The sequence below is a fragment of the Cetorhinus maximus genome, chromosome 20 (genome assembly GCF_964194155.1).
Source record: "Cetorhinus maximus chromosome 20, sCetMax3.hap1.1, whole genome shotgun sequence".
Taxonomy (NCBI): Eukaryota; Metazoa; Chordata; class Chondrichthyes; order Lamniformes; family Cetorhinidae; genus Cetorhinus; species Cetorhinus maximus.
The window spans coordinates 92,609,422-92,630,795 of record NC_135898.1 but is presented as its reverse complement, the minus strand read 5'-3'; the positions used below and the strand labels follow the sequence as shown (position 1 = coordinate 92,630,795).

At 45.4% G+C, this 21,374-nt stretch overlaps 1 protein-coding gene across 1 annotated transcript in view; it reads right to left on the bottom strand.

Moving 5' to 3' along the window:
• Positions 1–21,374, bottom strand: part of LOC144694615 (VPS10 domain-containing receptor SorCS1-like) — a 776,365-nt gene that overhangs the window by 15,085 nt on the left and 739,906 nt on the right. Inside the window, exons 19-23 of the mRNA XM_078565215.1 lie at positions 19,984–20,170; positions 9,026–9,159; positions 7,407–7,530; positions 4,484–4,596; positions 542–670 (exon numbers count right to left, since the gene is read on the bottom strand). Coding sequence (XP_078421341.1) covers positions 542–670; positions 4,484–4,596; positions 7,407–7,530; positions 9,026–9,159; positions 19,984–20,170 — 687 coding nt within the window. The remainder of the gene's footprint in view (positions 1–541; positions 671–4,483; positions 4,597–7,406; positions 7,531–9,025; positions 9,160–19,983; positions 20,171–21,374) is intronic.

Genomic DNA, 21,374 nt, shown 5'->3' with positions numbered 1-21,374 from the left:
GCAGTTTGGATGACCTCACAGTTGTCTACATTGACGTCCATTTGCCTCTGTTTTGACCATTCACAATATGTCAATATCTCTTTATAATTTTACACTCCATCTACACAATGCCACACCGAATCCTATGTGCCCAACCTGATCCCATGTCCCGTCCTTCATCTCACCTGTTCTTAAATGTTGAAATGGTCTCTTTTCAATCATTAGCTCAAGTAATGCATCACAGGGTCTCAAACCTCTTTGTGTGAAAGTATTTCCCTTGTTTGCTCTCTGTTCTAAATTTCTTACATTTAACCTTACATCTATGTTCCCTTGTCCTAGAGCTCTCAATCGCTGGAAATGGTGTGAGGCCGCACTGATAAGGAGGCTTACCTTAGTGCATTTTGGAGTTTGAATGCTCACGTTGATATGAAGGTGCCAAATAATTGCAGCCCTCAGGCCTATTTATAGAGTGTGAAACCCATTAGCTGTCTCATTCTTTGCTCTGGCTCACTATCTGATCTGTGAAAAAGCCAAAAACTCACCTGGACAAATTGTGACTCACCTGATCTAAATCCAGCCTATTTAATCTCTCTTCTGTGGAACCTTGGTGCGGGAGGATGTAGAGTTCTGCTGCAGTTGGTAAACCGGGGAGGATGGCTAGCAGCATCTGTTGCTCAGGTACAGCCGTAACCTATGGAACACATAGCCACACTTCATCACCTTTATGGAGACCACTCACAGATGCACTCCACCTCTGGTATAAGTTCATAAAGTTTTAATGATCTATGGTAGTGGTTTATTATGTTTAATTTAAAAAAAAAATGAAATTTCCCAAAAGCAGATGACCATTTATATCACACAGGTATTCTGTAGAAATGTGCAGCCAACCTGGCTGGGATTTTGTTGGCTGACAGTCACCTGACAGGGAACCCCCCCCCGTCAGTTCGGTGAGGGATTCCCAATGGGATCAAGTGCCCTTCAGGCACTTAATTGGCCACCCCCCAGGCCTTCCCTGTGGTGGAGGACCACCAAGAGCTGCAGGCCAATCAGAGGCCGGCAGCACTTCACTGCAGTTAGAGCCAGCGGGAGTGCTGGCAGCCGGTGGTAATGCACCCACCAGAGGCCCAGGATCGCCAAGGGACCCCCTCAAGCCAAACGTGGGTGAAGGCGGGCTGGGGGGTCAACAGGTAGGGGTGGTGGGGTGGGGACTCAGGGGAGGTCCAAGTTGGTGGTGGAGGCAGAAACTTTAAACTCTTTTAAAAAGTACCTGGATCTGCACCTAAAGTGCTGTAAGCTGCTGGGCTATGGGCCGGGTGCAGGAAGGTGAGATTAGAAAGGGCACCTGCGTGTCCTCGGGCTGGTATGGACAAGATGGGCCAAAGGGCCTCCTTCTGTGCTGTAACTTTTCTATGGTTCTATGGGTCAGAGGTAAGGACAGTGGGTGGTTTACAGTGGCCCCCTTTCCAATGCTGGGTCCAACATTAAATCCAGCCCTATATATTTAATGAAGCCATTGTGTATTTTGATTGCTCAGTGCTCGCAAGAGGGATGAAATTTTTTTTGGCTGATCAATACAGGAAAAGGAAGAGAAACAGTTTGGTTGCTCTTGTTTTTGAAGGATTCTTTATCTGAAGGAGGGTAAAGGAAAGCCAGGCTTGACAGGCTCAGAATTATTTTGCTTTGAAAAGATGATTTTTTTGAGCTGCTTAGTAAATTAACATTAAAATTTACTAGCACTACAAAAGACCCCACTGATTCTGGAATCAAATTGCAATGGCCATGCAGCCAAATGTACTAAATGAAGTTGGCTAACTGTCTATAAGCATCGATTCGTCCTATACTCAAGGTGCACTATGTAATAGAAGATAAAAAACAAGCCAAGCTTGTTATCCCACATCACTGTCTGGTGACAAACTGAACTCGATGGCCTAGAAATTCTTGGGGTGGTGACTGCAGCGTCAATCTCTGTCTCTGACAAGTGTGGCCTGAGGTGCTTCAGATGTTGGACCTTGAGCCACATTTTATTCAATCCACTTCAGAGGGAATTACGAGGCAAGTCGTTGGCAAAGCATGATTGACGATGGGGCCACAGCTGTTTCTGGCATGGGTGTGAATCTTTGGCCTTTAGCAGTATGATAAGTGGCATATTTCTGGATTGAAATGATCGTGCACTTTCTCCCACCATATTGGAGACTTTGAAGCCTGGAAGATAGGTGCTGCCTGGCCTAAGCTGCAGGAAATGATCATTTCAGCTAGTTTTGTCATTATTTTCCCGGTAACAAGGCTCTCTCTTCTTCTCTTCTGTGACCATTTCACGGATTTAAGATTTACAATAACTTCCTACAGTACAGAGCCACTTGTGACTTTGACAGGCGCAGTAGTGACACTGCCAAACAAATAAATGAACTAACATTCCATGATTACAAAGAAACACTTGCATTTATAGAAGATCTTACAGGAACATACAATAAATGATTATGAAGTGGAGTGCTGCTGAAACAGCTCTCTCGCTGCAACACAAGGTCTTACAAACCATAAGACCATAAGACATAGGAGCAGAAATTAGGCCAATCGACCCATCGAGTCTGCTTCGCCACTCAATCATGGCTAGTAAGTTTCTCAACCCCATTCTCCCGCCTTCTCCCCATAACCTTTGATCCCCTTACCAATCAAGAACCTATCTATCTCGGTCTTAAATACACTCAAACAGCAACAAGAAAAGCAGCCTGTTATTTGGTGGGGTTGCTTGGAGGAAGACTTTGAGTAACTGAGAGATCAAGGGCTCCCAGCTCCTTGTTGAATAGTAGAATAGAATCTTTGACATCCACATGAACTGCTACACCTCGCATTGGACTTAATGCCTGTCTGAGGAGACTGCACTCCCCGAATGTTACACAAAATCAAAATACTGCGGACATTGGAGGTCTGAAATAAAAACAGAAAGTGCTGGAAAAGCTCAGCAGGTCTGGCAAATAGAGTTAACGCTTTGAATCCAATAGGACTCTTCCTCAGAACCAAGAAGAGTCATATTGGACTTGACGCATTAACTCTGTTTCTCTCTCCCTGACAGTTATGTGTCCAAGTTCTACACTGAGGAATTGGAACTCAAAATCTCCTGACTCCTGTCAGGAGAGGAACTTGGCAGTTATTGAACCAAGGTAAATATTAAGAATTAAAAGTGTCTTTGGGTGTCTTATTGTCCCAGATGTTAGCAACCCTGAGGTTGCATTCAAATTCCTTATTGCACAGGATAAGGATAATTTTGTGAGGGTCTGTAGTAATGTGGAGCCTTGCCAGGTGGAATTAAGTTGGCAGAAGCTCTCAATTACACGCTTGTCCTAACTCTGACCTGCTCCCTTTTTATGAGACTCCGCACCAGGAGCACAGTGTTACATAATCAGTCACTACAGATCATTCTTTTATTGCAGCATCTCGCTGGAAGCCCTGGATGGCTTCTTGTTAAGTTTGTGGAATATTTTAAGGGATATTCTTACAAGGAAACTTTTTTAAAGGTACATTTAAATTGGCGCTGATAATAATGGCAATGGGTGCTTTCACTTGGGCATCCCAATCATTGGATTTGAATTCGGCCAGTTTACTTTGTAGTAAATTCATGCAGGAAACAGAAACAGCTTGAAACTAATTTCAAAGGGTTTCTGTCTCAAATCATAATGCAAGTTCCGCGTCACACGTAGGCTGCAGGGATCAGGTCAGACTTCCAGCTGGTCCCAGAGGATCTGGGTAGCAGGTCCATAGATTTTCCCGTAACTTGGAAAATACATTTGGAAGAGGAAACCTGCATTGATGCAGATACTTGTAATAGGATGTCAACACCACAATGTCACACTGTTGTTCGTGGAACCATTAAACAGCTGTGGCTTGGGATGGATTTAAAAGTATTAGATAGGAATTAAATGGAAATTACAGAAGGAAAACAAGCTATTTGGCCCAATCTGATCCATTCCAGTGTTTATGTTCCACACAAGACCCCTCCCACCTCTCTTCATCTCATCCAATCAGCTATCCTTCTATTCCATTCCCTTTCATGTACTTATCGAGCTGCCCTTTAAGTCCTATTCGCCTCAACCTCATTCCATTTTCTGACAAGCCTCTCACACCTTAACGAAACCGCCATTTTGTGTTGTGTATTGGCGAATTATTTCAACATTGTGTTATGGAGAAAAGCTCAGGTCCAATGGATTTAGATTGCCCAATCTCCTTCCAATTCATATTCTTACTAACCCCTGAGTGACCCAACTTCCCAAACCCGCCAGGAATCCGCTTTCATCTCCTTCTTTGCCACGATGTCAATCCATCTGACGTTCCCTGTGCAAGTGAGGAGTTGCCTCCTCGGAGCTAAACCCACTGCTGCAATGTTGTCATTTGGCTGGAGGTGAGTCATGAATGGGGTTTACGTCGCAGATCCGGCGAAGTTACGGGTGGGAGGGGTTCCAAGGAAAATTGTTCCCTTGGAGGTGTGGTGCTTCCTTCTCCTCCAACTTACTTGTCTCAGAGTTCTTTTGACAAGTTTACTGAGATCATGTCTCCACTCCGGAATGTCCGGGTTGTAATCTTCCAAGTTGGGTGTAAACGACAGTAGCAACGAGCGGTAAGAGTCTGCAGGACAGAGACAAGAGGACTTTGTTAAAAGAATTATGGCTTTCAGGGTCACATTTCTGTCAGATTTTGATCAGAATAAGTTTTGGACAAAGCAAGAAAACAATTTCAATTTTCATTTTCAGAAGTTGCTCCCGGGTCACTTTCTCTGATCGATGAAAAATGTTGCTCCGATTATTTTTTTTCTCTAGGTTTTTTAAAAAAAAAATTTCACGGTCCATCTAACTTTCAACAACAACCAGTGCATTTCTATAGCACCTTTCAAGTAGTAAAACATCCCAAGTTGCTTCACTGGAGCGATATCAGGCAAAAATTGACGCCGACCAAAGAAGGTGCTTAGCACAGTGGGGTCACTGTGGTTGGTTTTAAGACCGGTCTTAAAGGAGAAGATAGAGATGATGAGGTTTATGGAGGGAATTCCTGAGCCTCGGGCCTAGTTTGTTGAAGGTAGGGATGGCAATGGTGATTGGCTACACTTGTTTTGGGACTATCCTTTAGCTGCAGGATTTCATTTTCAAGGGAAGGGGAACTGATGTGGTGGCTCACGTTTCTCTTATTCTTTCAAGGTGTATGGGGCATCGATGGCAAGGCCAACATTTACTGCCCACCTCCCGTTGCCTTTGGAGAGCTGGTGCCGAGCAATATGTTCTCTCTAAGCTGCGCGGTCATGCCGCCTCTGCGGCACACCAAAAGTCTTGGTGCAGGCTGCGGACACAAATCGGCCCCTTTACTACCCCGAGGGGGCCGTGCACTCCAAAAAAATGAGAGGGTACGCTAGCGGGAAGCTAGTGTCTCGAACTGCCGCAAACATGGCGGTTTGGTACAACGGAGTGGGTTTGTCAGCCATTTCAGAGGGAAATTAAGAATCGACCACGTTGCAGTGTGTCTGGAGTCACATCTAAATCAGACCAGGTGCAGACAGAGGATGTCCTTCCCTAACTATAGGTCACAATAACCCTGGTACATTTATGGTCACCATCACTACACCTCTAACACGGTAAAAACTAGCTTTTTAATTCCAGGGGCTGAGTTTGACACCCCGCGGGTGGGCACACACCCGACTCGATTGGGCGCAAGATAATGCGTGGTGTTGTCGGGCGAGTGTCCCGATGTCAGCATGCACTTGTACGATATTTCAGTCAGCAGGCCAACTCTCACGCCGGCCCACCGACAATTAAAAGGTCTGTTAAGGCCATTAAAGTGTTAATTAAGATAGAATTTCCGCTGCCCGACTAACCTGACGGTTGGCGGGTGGGTGAATCGGCCAGCTGCCTTTGAATTTTTGAGGAAGCCTTGGGGAATGAGGTTTCTGACATTCATTTAAAAAAAAAAGATAAAAACGTTCTGACATTGTTTTTATGATGTACACGTTCATGTGAGTGAGTCCTACGCGGGGACATTGTTTTCAGATTTTCCACATCTTTATTTTTGATTTTAAAATTCCTCAACCCCCTGAGGCATCTCTCTGCCTTCAGGGAGCTTTCATTGTGCGCTCCCCAGCGCCTGCGCAGACTCACCCCAGCAGCGCTGAGCCTTTCCGCGCACGCTTCACGCTGGTTAACCATTAGTTGGCCAGCCAGTTGTGAAAACGCGGGCGGTGGACCGTTTCCTGGCTGGTCCCAGACCCGCACGCCATCCCCTCCCAACGACCCGAAAATCCTGCCCTAGATTTCTTTAATTATCTGAATTTTAAACTCCCCAGCTGCTGTGGTGAGATTTAAACTCTTGTCTCCAGATCGTCACTTCAGGGCTGTGGATTACTAGTCCAGTAACCTAACCATGATGCTACCGTACCTTGCCCTGTACAGTAAAGATTGCCGGTGTCAGTATGGCAGGAGGGGACAGTCACAGTTCGAAGTGACCTGGCAAACTTTGGGTGGTCAGCTGCAGGGTGGGGGCTCCTGATGATATTGGTGCCTCTGTTTGGGGGAGCTTACCTCAAACTCTTTCGAGTTATCAACAGTCACAGATTGCAACTCTTCCGAGTACAATCACAGTTCTTGGTTTCCGGGAGTGGGACATGAACCCACAACCCTCTGATTCAAAGGCGAAGGTGCTATGAACTGAGCCACAGCTGACACCTCGGAGCTTACCTCAAGATGAACGGGGAATGGCATGCTGCTGAAGGGCTCTAACACCTGCAGCAGCTTAAGGGGCCAGGCAGCATCCCCAATTGTGGCTTGACACCTGCATCCACTTGCAAACTGAAAGCTCAGCACTGAAGGAAATAACATGGTGCACGTCTCTCTTCCCATCAAAGTGTCAGCTGTGGCTCTTTAAAGTTACTTCTGTAGTTCCTATTCCGCAGCAATGACTAGACACCTGTTTAATACAGATGTGAGCAACATTCAGCACTGCCGAGGGCATAATGACAGAAATTATGGCGTACAATGTCAGGCTGTCATTATCTACTCCATTAAATCTGCTTTCCCATATTTGGGCAGACAAACCCCGGCATCCAGCAAAAGTGACACCAGAAAATCTGACCAAGGCTAAAGTGATTCAGCAAGAGTGTCCTTCACCCCTGGCCTGCCTGAACACAGCCTGAACATTGGGCAGCACTGAGGGACAAATCGTCCTTTGATAATCCTTGCTCCAGAGGAAGTGAGCTTACTCCGGAGACAGATGATATGAAGTACTTGTTAACTTACATTCTTGTCCAGCTATAAAAGAAATTTGCATATTTGTGAGAACATTTTGGGGGATAAAGTGAGCGCGAAGAATGGTCAAACTATCTACAGAAGCATTTCTTTACTAAGTTTCGCTCTACTCTATAATGGTATCTATAAAACAGTGTGCTTTCCTCTCACCAAATACAGCTATGCTCTTTATGTCTTGTAGAATGGAATTCCCAGCAGACACCTGTACTGTGACGCTATTTATCCCCTCTGTAGAGAATGTAAAGGAGGTGTTCTCCTCTAGGGTAATGATGGGCTGGAATAAACAACAAGAAATGAGAAAGCTCAGCATAATGGAACAGAAATTGAAGAGAACACCACTAGCTGATCTATGCCAGTGAAGCATAAAGTAAGGTAGATGTTAACATACTAAAGCCAATAATACCATAGTAGGCCATTTACTGTTATTGGTACAATATCACAATGGCTCTCTTTTCCAATTTATAACTGTTGCAAGCAGTGTGAGTGAATTACATAAAATTTAAAGTTAGAGTTTGACCTATTTGAAAAGCCAATCTTCCTTTGGTTGCCAAATCTTATTTCTATAGAGAAGCTTTTACATCTGTTTTCAGCCTGAATGACAGACAGACGCGCGCGTGCACACACACACAAACACACACACACACACATTTATACACATTGGATAACTGACAGGGTCAATGGAGAGAGTCCTTCCAAATACCCCTCATAAAAATGTATAGGCAATTTGCTGAATCAAATGTGGTACTGGATGCTCGTACACAGACTGGACAGGGTGCCTTTGGCTAGTGGTGTTAATATTAGGGACAAATAATGAAGCGGCAGGACCACGGCTGGAGTGAAGCAGAGAATAGAAGAATAAGTCTCTGCCATTTTACAATCAGTTTGGATGATAGCCGGGACTGTCTACCCTAATTCCGATTCTTCTGCCCTTTTTCCCCCTCTTGTCTTCTATATTTTTTTTCTTATATCCTTATTCAAATCCTTTTCCAATGGTACAATAGCCTCTGCCCTAAGAAATGTTGTTATTTTATTCTTCCATGAGATGTGAGCTTTGCTGATCCAGCAATTATTGCCCAGCCCTAATTGCCCTCCAATGATTGGTGGTGAGTCAACCTCTGGAACAGCTGCAAGCATTGCCATTTTGGTACACCTGAGCGACTTGCTAGACCATTTTAAAGTCATCCACATTGTTGTGGATCTGGAGTCACATACAGACCAGGTCAGAGAAGTAAGGCAGGTTTCCTTCCCTAATTGACATTAGTGAACTAGATGGGTTTTTATGACAATCTGGTGGTTTCATGGTCACCATTAGTGAGACTGGCTTTTTATTCCGGGTTAATTTAATTGGCTGAATTCAAATTCCCCAGCCATCATGGTGGGATTTGAACTAATGTCTCTGGATCGATAGTCCAGGCCTCAGGGTTCTCGTCCAGTAAAATAACTCCTATTCGATCAGGTAACTAAGAAAGAGGAGTTAGAATAGGAACAGGTCGTACAACCCCTTGAGCCTGCATCTCCATTCATTAATACCAGGGCCGATCTTCTACCTCAGCTCCACTTTCCTGTTCTATCACCTTGGTCCTTGATACGTCAGTGTCCATCTAAAAAACTATTGAGTACATTCAAGAATAAAATCAATGACTGAGCAACCACAGTTCTGTGAGGTAGCGAATTCCTAAGGTAACAGACAGTTGTGGTGAAATTTGACTGCTATCTAATTGTTAGGTAACCATGTGCTGGTGCTGAAACTCACAGTCATGTTGACTAACCTCGGTCTTGTTTTCAAGCCACCAGAAATAGGTGAGTGTTCCAGCGGTACTGGGCCACACCACTGCCGTCATATTCACCTCCTGGTTGGTGATTGCAACATGCGGTAAAGTTAAGTGCACGTGCTCAATCGGACCTGGGGCGTGGAGGGGAAGAAGACAGAATATCTTAAGATCCTCTCATTTATTCTGCACCAAGTTTTACAACAGCAATCGGAAGTCAATGTAGTATCACTAAAAGTAATCAGAATATTGCCCCTTTTTTTTGGTGTGGTGTATCTTATGTTCGTGAAGCTGAGAGAAGTTAACTTAAAATCACTGCCAATTTTAGGAATGCACAGCAGGTCTGCCAACCTCTGCCAAGAGGCTGAGTAGTTTCATGTTTCAGGGAGTCAACTTAGAGACAAAATTGACTCCCTGAATCATGAAGCTACTCAGCCTCTTTGCAGAGGTTTGCAGTTCTGCTGTGCATTGTCAAGCATTTTCTCTTTGTTTTTGACAGATATCAAACACCACAACAGCTAGTCGGAAAGTAAATACCCCTATGCTGCAATCCCCCCAGCTCTCGTTCCGAAGCAGGCCCTCCAGGCGAGCAGGGTGACAGTTCCCATTTCCTAAACTGTCTATTCCTGCAGTCTCTTCTCAGCGAGACTGAGGGACTGAGATTCTTTGGGAGCTGCAATCCTGGCAGTTTAGTGTTGCCACCTGAAATGACAGTTTCCATCGGACGTGAATTTGTGGCACAAAAACGTCTCATGATTTGTTTGTGCTGAATAAAATGGCAGGAGGTTTGTCCGAGGTTCTGCCAACGTCCCCCTGTAACATTGGTGGGAAAACAATGGGCAACCTCCACCCTAACCCATTGCCTGTCACGTATAAGGCAAATATCATTCCGGAGGGGGTAGAACCAGCTGCCAGGAGCTCCCACCCCAAGTCCTCAGCGAGAGAGAGAACCTACTCAGCATGGGGCAGGTGAGCACAAATACCACCATAGATACTTCTCTGGCACTGACCACCCCTCCCTCAACCCCCCCAAACACCCAAGCAGCTGTCTTATTGGCGGTGGTGGGGAAATTGGTAAGGGATTGGTCCCTTTCCTCCTTGGCCCAGGTTGCTTCCCTGATCGCCCACATGGGGACTGACAAGCATCTATTTGGAGGCTTGTAACACTCACAACAACAAAGTCTTGTGCTTTATAGCACCTTTGACACAGTACCAAGCCATATAAGGAGATATTGGAAGAGGGGAAGCATGTTTTAACGAGCATCTTAAAGGAGAAGGGAGAGGGAGAGAGGCAGGGGGGAATTCTAGAGCTTACGGCCTAGGCAGTTAAAGACATGGCTGCCAATGACCTCAAATACTGACAACCCTAGATATGCTGAGTCTTGACTAAGCCTCTGGCGTGGGAGCTCCTGATGGCCCTGCCCCCTTCTGAATGATGCTTGCCTTATAAAGTGACAGGCAAAGCTAGGGCCAGGGTTAGGGCGGAGGTTGCACCAGCTTCCCGCTCTTGATCACTGGTTCCCCACTAATGTTACCGTGGAGCATTGGCAGAAACTCGGGGGAATATTGCCCCCGCCATTTTATACAACGCAAACCAGTCATGGCAAGTTTTGTTCCGGGAACTCGTGTCAGATGAAAACTACCCCAAATCATTTTGTGCAGAATGTTTACCCGCATTAAGAGAGAAGAGGTGTTCATTTCTATTAATCTGGACTGGATTCAAACCCAGGTAACAGAAATGTTAAAACAATGTGCAAACTCACCAAGCCATGATCCCCACATAATAATAGGCACGTGGTGTGCTCAGTAAAGGAGTGATTTATTCCGCCGGATTTAAATACAATCATGATTTTATTTCAGAACATGTTTAAAAACTCTATCCAAATCTGCTCAAAATTAAGAGATTGTCAGCGGCAAAATCAAATAACATTTAATCAGATTCACAGGTTAACAGGTCTATCTAGCTTATAACACACAACACAGGCTGACAAATTACATCAGTCAAATGCAATTTAAATATTAATGCACTTTAAACCACATTTTTACTTCTCTTTAGTTCTGAAGAAGAGTCATACGGACTCAAAACGTTAACTGTTTCTCTCTCTCCACAGATGCTGTCAGACCTGCTGAGTTTTTCCAGCAATTTTTGTTTTTGTTTCAGATTTCCAGCATCTGCAGTAGTTTGCTTTTATCTAAATATTAATGCTGCCTCGTTATTCCATTTAACAGATGACACAGTGGAGGGGCCCTAATTATCACCTACCCTCCTTTATCTTAAAGGAACATACCGTGCCAGGCTCTGCACTTACCTATTGCAGTAATTAGACCTCTTATAGCTAACCCGTACATCACCCACAGCGCTTTTTGGACACTGCCTTACGCTGTATTGAGCTGATCAGGTCAGGAAGAAGTCCTAAGGTTGGATTGACCTAGTTGGGTAATTCCGAATGCCTTCACCACACCTTGATTATGAAGGGATGACACTTGGCAGGGGGTGGGGGTGGGGGGGGTGTTCCCATTTCTAATCATAACACAATGACATAAGTTCAAGGTGAGGGGCAGGAGGTTTAGGGGGGGAATGTGAGGAAAAACTTTTTTACCCAGAGGGTGGTGACAGTCTGGAATGCGCTGCCTGGGAGGGTGGTGGGGGCGGATTGCCTCACATCCTTTAAAAAGTACCTGGATGAGCACTTGGCACGTCATAACATTCAAGGTTATGGGCCAAGTGCTGGTCAATGGGATTAGGTAGGTAGGTCAGGTGTTTCTCACGTGTCGGTGCAGACTCGATGGGCCGAAGGGCCTCTTCTGCACTGTGTGATTCTGTGATTCTGATAGAGGTGTACAGGATAATAACAGGTTTAGATATTGTAGACAAAGAAAAGCTGTTCCCATTAGTTGATGGTTCAAGGACCAGGAGACACAGATTTAAGTTTTTGGGCAAGAGAATGCTGGAGGATGTGAGGGAACATTTTTTTTTTTTTACACAGCGAGTGGTCGTGATGTGGAACTCCCAGTCGATGGGGGTAGTGGAAGCGGAAACAATCAATAATTTCAAAAGGAAAGTGGATGGGGCACGTGAGGGAAATAGACTTGCAGGGCGATGGGGATAGAGCAGGGGAATGGGAGTGGCCGGATTGCTCTAAGGAGAGTCGATATGGGCTTGATGGGCAGAATGGCCTCCTTCTGTGCCATTATGACTCAATGGGCAGAATTTTCCGTTTGTCGGGCGGGCGGACCTGACCCAATGGTGGGCGGGCGTGGGGCCGATCGCCACTGGGGAGCAGGGCCGCACCGCTAAATGCAGCCTCAGGACAATGACACATGAGCTGGGACATGTTCATAATTTACAAAACAACTTAATTACAATTTTTAAAATCCCTACATGAAATCTCATCCCGCCGCTGGATGAGGTTTCATGTTTTCTCTATTTGCCGCCGGGGCTCCTGGCCGACCCACCAACCTTAAGGTTGGACGAGCAGGTCCTTTAATTGGTTAATTGATCCTGTCAATGGCCTCAAGTGGCCATTGACAGGTCGGCAGGCCCACAGCTGATTTTGCTGCGCTCCCACCTTCCTGAAAATTTAAATGGGGCGGGATGACGTCGGGGGTTCCGCCCGACATCTTCCCGCGTCATTTTACACATCGGCGAGCGGGCCCCACCCCCCGCTCGCCGACGTTAAAATTCTGCCCTATGACTCTAGGATTACTGTTGGTATAGATCCCAGTGCAGTATTGGGCCAGGGGATGTTTGGGCTCACTGTGATGCCATCTGTGTTGAATAGCCCACCAAAGTCACTGCGTTTGGGTGAAGAATGTGAGAATTGTCGACATTGGCAGACCAGGATGAGTCAAAGGAGGGAATAGGAGTGGAGGCAGGGGGGAGAGGAAGAAGGTTAAAACCACACTCTGTAACTCACTACTAACCACGGCATCAACAAATCTGCCATTTTCACCAGAGCCTGCATGATTTTATAGGAAGTCAGATCAGGATGAAAGCAACCCTTGCCATTAAACAATCTGACTTCCAATCTGCAAAGGAGGAGAAGTCCAGTCAAATTCATAAAGATTGATAATGATAGAAAATTAATGTGTTTTCCCTCTTCAAGTGCTTAAGAAGGTAAACACCACCTGCTTTCAGCACAACACTTCAGCAAATTAGATAGAAAGTCACCGACACCTTTGTTATGAAGTAATGATCCATTCACTCAGTTGTCATTAACATCAAACATCAAGCTGTGTCCAGCTTATTTTGTATGCTATGACATTAGAAGTTCTGCACATCAGCAAATAAATAAAGCAAAGTTTAGATATTGCACTTCTGAAAAAAAAGTAAAACAGGTGTTACGGACAGGAGGGAGAGGCAAAACTGAGCTCCTTCTTCCTCCTGCCGTCTGTCCATAAGCGGAGGCGTTTTTAATTGGCTGTGGCATGTTTCCCCAAACCCTCCAGTTTGTGAAGTCCATTTTTTAAAGTGACTAGTAGCAAACTCTCTTCATGAATAAACCAGGAGGTTAGTTTATTCACACATTCAAACCCGGGCGGATGATTGCAACTTCACACACGCGCGCGCGAATAAACATTAAGGGGGATAGAAAAGAGGAGTTTTACAACTATGAATGACTAAACAGTGAAAGAAAAAACAGAGAAATTGGTAACAGCTCACGTGATTTCCAGAATACAGAAAGTCAAAGTCCAGGGCGCGGGGTGGTGTTCCTTCATGTAGACGTTCCAGTTTCAGTTCCAGTGGGTTCCTGGCAGAAAGTAGCAGCTGAGAGTCCCTTTGAAGTGGATGGTGATGCAGCAAGATGAGATTGCTGTACATGGACTTGGTCTGCTTAGCAGGCGATAGCCAGAGTCTTCCAGATAAACAGGCTTCGAGGGGCTGAGACGTGTTGTAGGTTGCTTGGTCAACCTGGAGTCCTGCTGTTGGCCTTGCAGCTTGGAGGTAAATCACAGACTTCTTGTTTCTGAGTTCTTAACTGAATATAGATATTTCAAAACAGTCACTCAAGACATGTGACCTCCTTCTTCCACAATGATTTCATAAAGGGATGTTTATCTGGTGTTTGGACCTGGCTTTTGTTTTATGGGCTCATAATGTCCCAGTCATTAGCCTCTGAAAGAGTCATTATCCATATTAATGATCCTGTTCCATGTAGTTATTGCCTTGGTAGACCCTTGGACTCTGCTAAAATATTAAGCTTATAAAGATGCAAATGACATCAATTTTGTTCCATAGATTCTTTTTGAAATGGACCCTGACAGTCGCAGGTGTGTGATGGTGGCTGTTAGCACCTCTGCAGGTATAACGAGTTTCAATATCTCTCTCTTTGTCATAGTCTTCTGGTGTTGTGGATTATAATGGGTTCTTACAATGAGGTGTGAGATTCCACAAGGATGAGGGCGGAATTCTTTGTCCTTGTAACTGCTTTTGGAAATTTCCAGAAACTGTGCCCAATCTTGTGAGTCACGTGACCTCTAGCAGCCATCCTTTAGTTCAGCAAAGTCCATTTTTAAATCAACAAAGGGAATGAAGTTTGATTGCCACAGTTTAGAATTTCGTTCATGTCTTACTGACATGTCACAGGGGAAACTAGGGAAATTTAAAGAGCCAATTGGTGTCTGTATTTTGAAGGGTAAATAAAATCAAAAATAGAATGCAGCACAGAAAATCAGAATGACTGCTTTATCCATTTTCCCCTTCATTGTTTTCAGCAAAACTATCTGCCAAAAATTTTTTGCTGTTGCCTATTTTAGTATCAATCTCTTGTTGTATATAATGAGGAACAGAAGTACGTGGTAGGATCAGCGTCTGAGATGTGTACATATCAGTAGGTTCCCTGAGACTACAGCTGGTACATGCTTAGGAATACATGATATTGCCTGTCCCAGCAGCAGGGGCTCTTGGCTATAATCTCCAGAGCAGAGGAAGCCACTCCACAGTCCCTTAGAACACTTTCACTTACAATCCCAATCACGCATTTTTAGGTGAGGCATTATACAGCCAGGGGCAGAGCAAGGCTCCCTCTACTCTACCACAGAAAAGTGACTTAATCACCACTTCAGAAGGCCATCACTATGGTACGATTTTTCCACTTCTTGCACAGGTCAATTAGATGGCCAGTCTTAGCCAGACCCCAATTTAGTGACATGTTCCACTATTGGTCTGCAATCTGTAGGAGACTGTTCAAAGCCATTTAGAGTCACAACCTTACAGGCACAGTAAGACTCCATTTCACAAATCTAAGCTGGATTGAAACCCAAGTCCTAGTGGTGAATGGCATATGTTGGTTTAAACCGTTTACCAAGAAACTCAGATCAGCAGCAAAGATAAGGTGAGAATGGATTTTATTTTTAAAATATTTTTGGGGAATATTGTGTTATTCTGTGAAGAAGGGTGTGTGTCTGTATGTGTGTGTGTGTATGTGTGTGTGTGAATGATTTCCTTACCTCATGTTTGAGTCTGTTGGTGAATAATTGAGAGAGATTGATAGCTAAGCTTAGTGTTACAACCTGGTGAGGAAGGGTCAGATGGTTCCCCTCTTTGCCCTCTCCTCATTTGACTGCAACAGGTTTTTTCATTGAAAAGATATATTTGCCAATTCAGTGAGTAGTTAACTGTTTGTGTGCTGTGATCATAAAAGAACCAATAGGACAGGTTTTCTTGAGTTTAACAAAGAAGGAGGTTAGCTTTATTATTCTTAAACCGATCTAGGTAACATCATAAAATACAAAGACTTACACACACACACGCACACATACACACACACACACACATGAGCACACACACACGCTCAAATGAAGTTCACATACAAACAATTACAGACTACAGAATGAGGAAGGATAAGTTGGTCAAGGTTGAGTCCATTAAAAAAGAGTAGAAGTATATACATTCTGTAGTTTGGTGACTTGGTTGGCTTCAGGTTGCATTCAATGGCCTCGATGTTTCCAATTTAAAGACAGTTGTTCTTCGGGAGAAGGTAGTACTGGGTTGGATTCTTTTAAGAAATCTTTGTCTGCAGCAGAGGCGTTCATGGATGATCACAGTCAGGAAACAGGACAGGTAGGATGGAGAAAAAGGTAGGCAGGAAGGACCCCACATAGATCTTCTCCCTAAGCTGCTTGTCCTCAGTTTTTCTGAGAAAACATGTGCTTAAAACATACAAAGAATTGGCTTGTCATGTCACCCTCCTTCTCCAACTGCCAGAGGGTTTCAAAAAAAGAAATATTGTTTGTGTAATGCAAAGGACTAGATTAGTTCATGTCTGAAAGCGAACTTAGCCAGGGTCCCATTTCCCAAGTGATTAGTGTTAATGGCCCATCTCCACTAGTTGAATACCTCAGATAATTGCTATAGATGCTTTGGAAATGAGACAGGAGATATCAGTTCTTCACATTCCCCTGAAGTCATTGTCTTTGATGGATTTTGCAAACAGACTGACTGCAATCCAATGAATTGGAATGTGGATAGTATAGTAATGCAAATTGGGGTTAGCCATCTTGGGCTGTGCTCAAATCACTTCAGTTTCTGTGCTTTTAAAAGTTCTATTCAGGTTTCCAGCTGATAGATTAAACATCATTATTTAGCCTAAAGCACATCTTCATGGCAGTAGTCGATTATCATTGTGTTGTGTGACTATCTGGATGATAGAAGGTGAAATAGGTGGATTTGGTTTTTCTTTTTCTAGCAATTTCTACGTTCTCTGCCCAGATTGCTTTTGGTCCAGTCATTGGGCAGGATTTTCCCCTCAGCAATTTGGGGGCGGGACCGGCTCACCGAGGGGAAAATGACGCGGGACATGTTAATAATTTCAATATTTATCTATTTTTAGACTTTACTTACCTGCCATTAATCTCCTTGAGACAGGACTTTGCCTTAGGGAGGAGTGCGCTCTTTCATGTGCATGCGCGAAAGAGCGGACTTTGACAGATGGGGATTCCCTCCCCCCGCCACCCCCCCCACCCCCGCACAGGAAGCGCTTCCCGTTGGGCAGCCCGCTGGCCGGGCCTTAATTGGCCCGCCCACTCAAAATGGCGGCAGGCCCCGTTTCGGTGGCGGGAGTCGGCTGTCCGCCCTCCGCCGAACCGGTGGGGCCCGCTCGCCCACCGAGGGCAAAATCCTGCCCATAGTTCTATATTTTCCCTCCCTCTTTGTTAAAAAGTCCCTCCATTTCTGCTTGATGTTATGAGCCGACTAATGTAGGTACATTTGAGCCTGAACCCACATCCGAGATCTTAACTGCCCAAGCACATGCACTCCGAGCACAATGGTACACACCACCATCTTTAAAGCGTGAAATGCATATTTTAAAACAAAATCTGATAGCAATTCATGAATTTATTTTACCTCAAAGCTGAATTGCTGGGCTGGATTTTATGGGGGAGGGATGTATTCCCCATCCCCCCGACCGAAAAGCCCAAGGTCAGCCCTCTCACCCAAAACCCGATTGCCCCTCAGCAATATTCTGATTGATTCAGAGTGGGGCTTCCACCCCCATCTGGGAGGATGTCCCACCCTCGAGAGCTACTGACCAATCGGATTGGCTGGCAGCTCTGTAGTCCCAACAGCACTAGATTCGAGTAGTGGCCATTGCTGGGACTACAGGCAGTGCCTGAAGAAGTAGTGTCGGGACTTCAGGTAACTCCAGGAATTTTGGATGGGTCTGTCTTGCAAGCTGGCAGACCCCAATGAGGGGAGATGGTGGGGGCTGGTGGAAGGCTTAAAGGGGGGGAGGGGTGGTGTATGATGAGACAGGATAGGTGTGGGGTGCAGGTCTTAGAGCCTGGCGGGAAGGCTTAAGGGTGGGGTATGTTCTTGTGGGGGGTGTGGGGGGTAAGGTGGTGCCTCGAATGACTCAGGTGAACCCCCCCCCTCCAAAGGAGGTGCCTCCCTTCATGCCCGACAGCAGCCCGCACAGTGAAAGCTGCTGTGCTGCCCTCCTTCCCCAGCTGCATGTACTACAGCAGCGGAGGCAGAATGAGGCCCTTAACTGGCCTTTAATTGGTCACTTAAGGGCCTCCATTGACCCAAGGACAGGAGGACTGCCTGATGCCTTCCACGCTCACCCTTGTATGGGAGACAGGTCGGGTGGGCAGGAAGGCAACAGGCAGGCCACCCATTTTAGTTTATGAGCACACACCCCCCCACCTTCAAATATCCCGGGGTGGTGGTGGGGGGGTGGGGGTGGTAATTAAATTCAGTCCGTTGTTCCAGTTACCCAAAGGGCTAAGTTTCTGCTCTGCAATCTTCTATAAGTTAAATCACAATGAAGGAATATTATCCTCTCACAATCAACTGGTTTAGAACACAGGACAGAAACATATTCAAACCTGTATCAAAGGGAGAAATGAAGATTACTGGAACAAAAGCAGAGAATATTAGAAATGTACAGCAAGGTTGCCAGAATCTGGTGAAGGGAAAAAGACATTCAGGGTGGAGAGCATTCGCGAGAACTTTAAAAGCTGGGGCTTATTTCTATTTAGGTGGGGGAGGTAACGTTCTGGGTGCTGCACAGTATTTACATTGCCAGCTCGGCAAATAGACACACAGGTTTCTTGCATCCCAGGTTCGGTTCCTCTATCTCCAACTACCCAGGAAAGGTTGGCTTCAGTAACAACCTGAATTTGCTCTTTCCCCAAGCGTCTGAACCGTGTGAAATTGTACGCAAACGTATGGCTGCGTTTCCGCTATTCAAGTGTCTAAAGAAGCCATACTCTTTTTCTCCTCATGCTTCACAGCTACAGCTGTTTAATTCCACAAATAAACCCGTATTAATAACCTAAGCTAAAAACAGAAAACGCTGGTGGTGCATAGGTCAGCTAGTGTCAGGAAGACAAAAGGCAGCTTCATGTTTTGGGATGGGGCATGGCAAAGAGGCAAATCTTGAGTTGAAAACATGTCCTAACTACTTGCGTAACGATGCAGTTTGGGATTAACAGGCTCCAAGGAGACTTTGAAAAGCTGGAGCTGGATAGACGTAAAGTGCCTTACTCTATAATGTCACAGGTGAGCCATTTTGAAAAAGTATCGGAAAAAGGAAAAGGATCCAGAATGGAAGGAAAAGTAAACGGGTGAGAATAACAAGATTGCCAAGTTCTAGAGTTATATGGGGCTGAATAATACGGAGGGGCAGACGGCGACTGACAAAACACCGAGCAGCCCTGGGGCTCGTTAACAAGGGTCCAGTGGGTCTTCCGCCCCTCAATGGGGTGGAAGTCCCGCCCTCTGGAGCTGCCTTGCAATCCGATTGACCAATTAATAGCCATCCATCAGTCCCGGGGCTGCAGCTGGAGAGAGGAGCCAAGGCCTAGGATCCCCAGGGCAGGTAATTCCGGGGTCTTGGGCCAGGAGGGTTAGAGAGGGTTAGGGACAAGGGCAGGTGGGGGAGGAGAGGGTGGGTTTAAGAGATGGAGCGGGTAGGAAGGAAGGGTGGGTTCAGTCTAAGGAGGGCTGCCCCATGATCAGCAAAGGGCAGCCCCGACCTGAAGAGCAACCCCCCCACTTTCCTTCCTGCCCTTTAACCATTAAAAATCGGGCTTCCCACTCCTGCCCTGCTGCCCATGTCAAACACATTAAGGCACAGGCAGCATATAATTAGGGTCAAGCAGGCTTGATAACATGCCTAGTTGACCCTTAAATGGTCAAATGTGCCGGATTTGGTGCCCGCCCCAGCCAACTGCACCCCCCCACCCACCCCCCCCTCCACCATATTGTGGGGGTGAGCGGGAAGGTGGTGGGATTGGCACCAACGCCATTTTACATGCCCCCCCCCCACCGGGAAACACACCTACAGGGGGGCACATAAAATTCAGCATATGGAACCCAAAGCACAGAAATAGGCCACTTATTTAGGCCTAATTAGTCTAGACCAGCCTTTAAACAATATGCTGACATTGCTACGTATTTCTAGCATTTTCGCTTTCTATTACAGGGTTTTATCTTTATCATATAGACCTACACGTTACATGTAGGAAGAGGGTGGCCTGGGTGTTTCCCAGGCTGTTCCATGCTTGAGCGATGACGCGATAGATTCCACCGTGCTTGTAGATGTGTCTGATCCCTCCTTCGACTGAGCTGAGGTTAGAGTAGGTCACTGCAGTACCGTCTCCAAATTCCATCTGTAAACTGGTCCTCGGAACATCTCCCTGTGTCAATGCAACAGGCAGGTTAGCAAGATGTTCAATACAGGTTGACAGGTTTTATTTTCACTGCAGTGGCTGCTTTTTTTAGCTTAACCAGTTGGAAACTTGCAAATCCCGCCACCAGCAACCAGAGTGCAAGTTAAAATAGCAGAGAATTTTCAGCACAGAAACAGGCCACTCAGCCCAACAGGTCAATGCTGTTCTTTAAGCCCTATACGAATCTCCTCCCATCTTACATCTTCTCATCCTATTATACAATCCTTTCTATCTCATGCACTTATCTAGCTTCTTCTTAAATACATCTATTCAGCTCTGCTTTGACAGATTGCCAATGCAAAAATGCTTGTAGGTTGATTCAATTTAATAGCAATTAGAAAATGAAAATCTCAGCTTTGTTGGCGTACAAATCATTTTAGGTCTTGTGAGTTAACTGGAACCTTTGAAAGCTAAACAAAATGCACTTAAAGAACACAGTTCACAGGAGTGCAGGGCACTTTAAAGAGGTGGGGGAGAGTGATGAGGGACTGGATGTGGGATGACAGATTGAAATTACGGAGTGGCCAAAAGAACAGCCAAAGAGGCAGCTTTTGGGAATGGCCTTAAAGGCAAAGGTGGAGATAAAGAGAGACCTGCACTTACCTAGAGCTTTATCATACCTCTCAGAAAGCTCTTCATATCCAATGAGTTGCTTTGGAAGTTTATCATTGAAACTAAAACATGGAAGTTCCTCAGAGGTTTATTGGGTGAATGCATTGACTGCTGCAGCTCTGACTGAAATGACTAGAAGGCACCAGATTGAATCCTAATACTAAATTATTGGATCTCAGAAAAAGCACTAGATGGGTGTGAGAGATACCTATGGAATCTACCTCAGCATAAATTTGGGGAGGAGGAAGAGGAAACGGTGGAGAAAGAGAAAGCAAACATCATGAAACCATAGTTTTCACTTTCTCGCCAAAGGTTTCACTCAAGCCTTTGCATTTTAAATATAATTATATAAATAATAGCTTATTTAGGGGCATGACATGTGACCCTTGTACCCTTAGGATAGAAGGCAAAGGTTTCCGCATGTGATTCTATTCCATTGGCATAAGTGTATGGAAGTGGGTTAGGAGAGTCTCTGGCTTGTCTGTCAAACCGTCCACCCCCATGATTAAACGTGCTACTGGACCTCAATCTGAAGGCTTGCACATGAAGAACAGTTAGG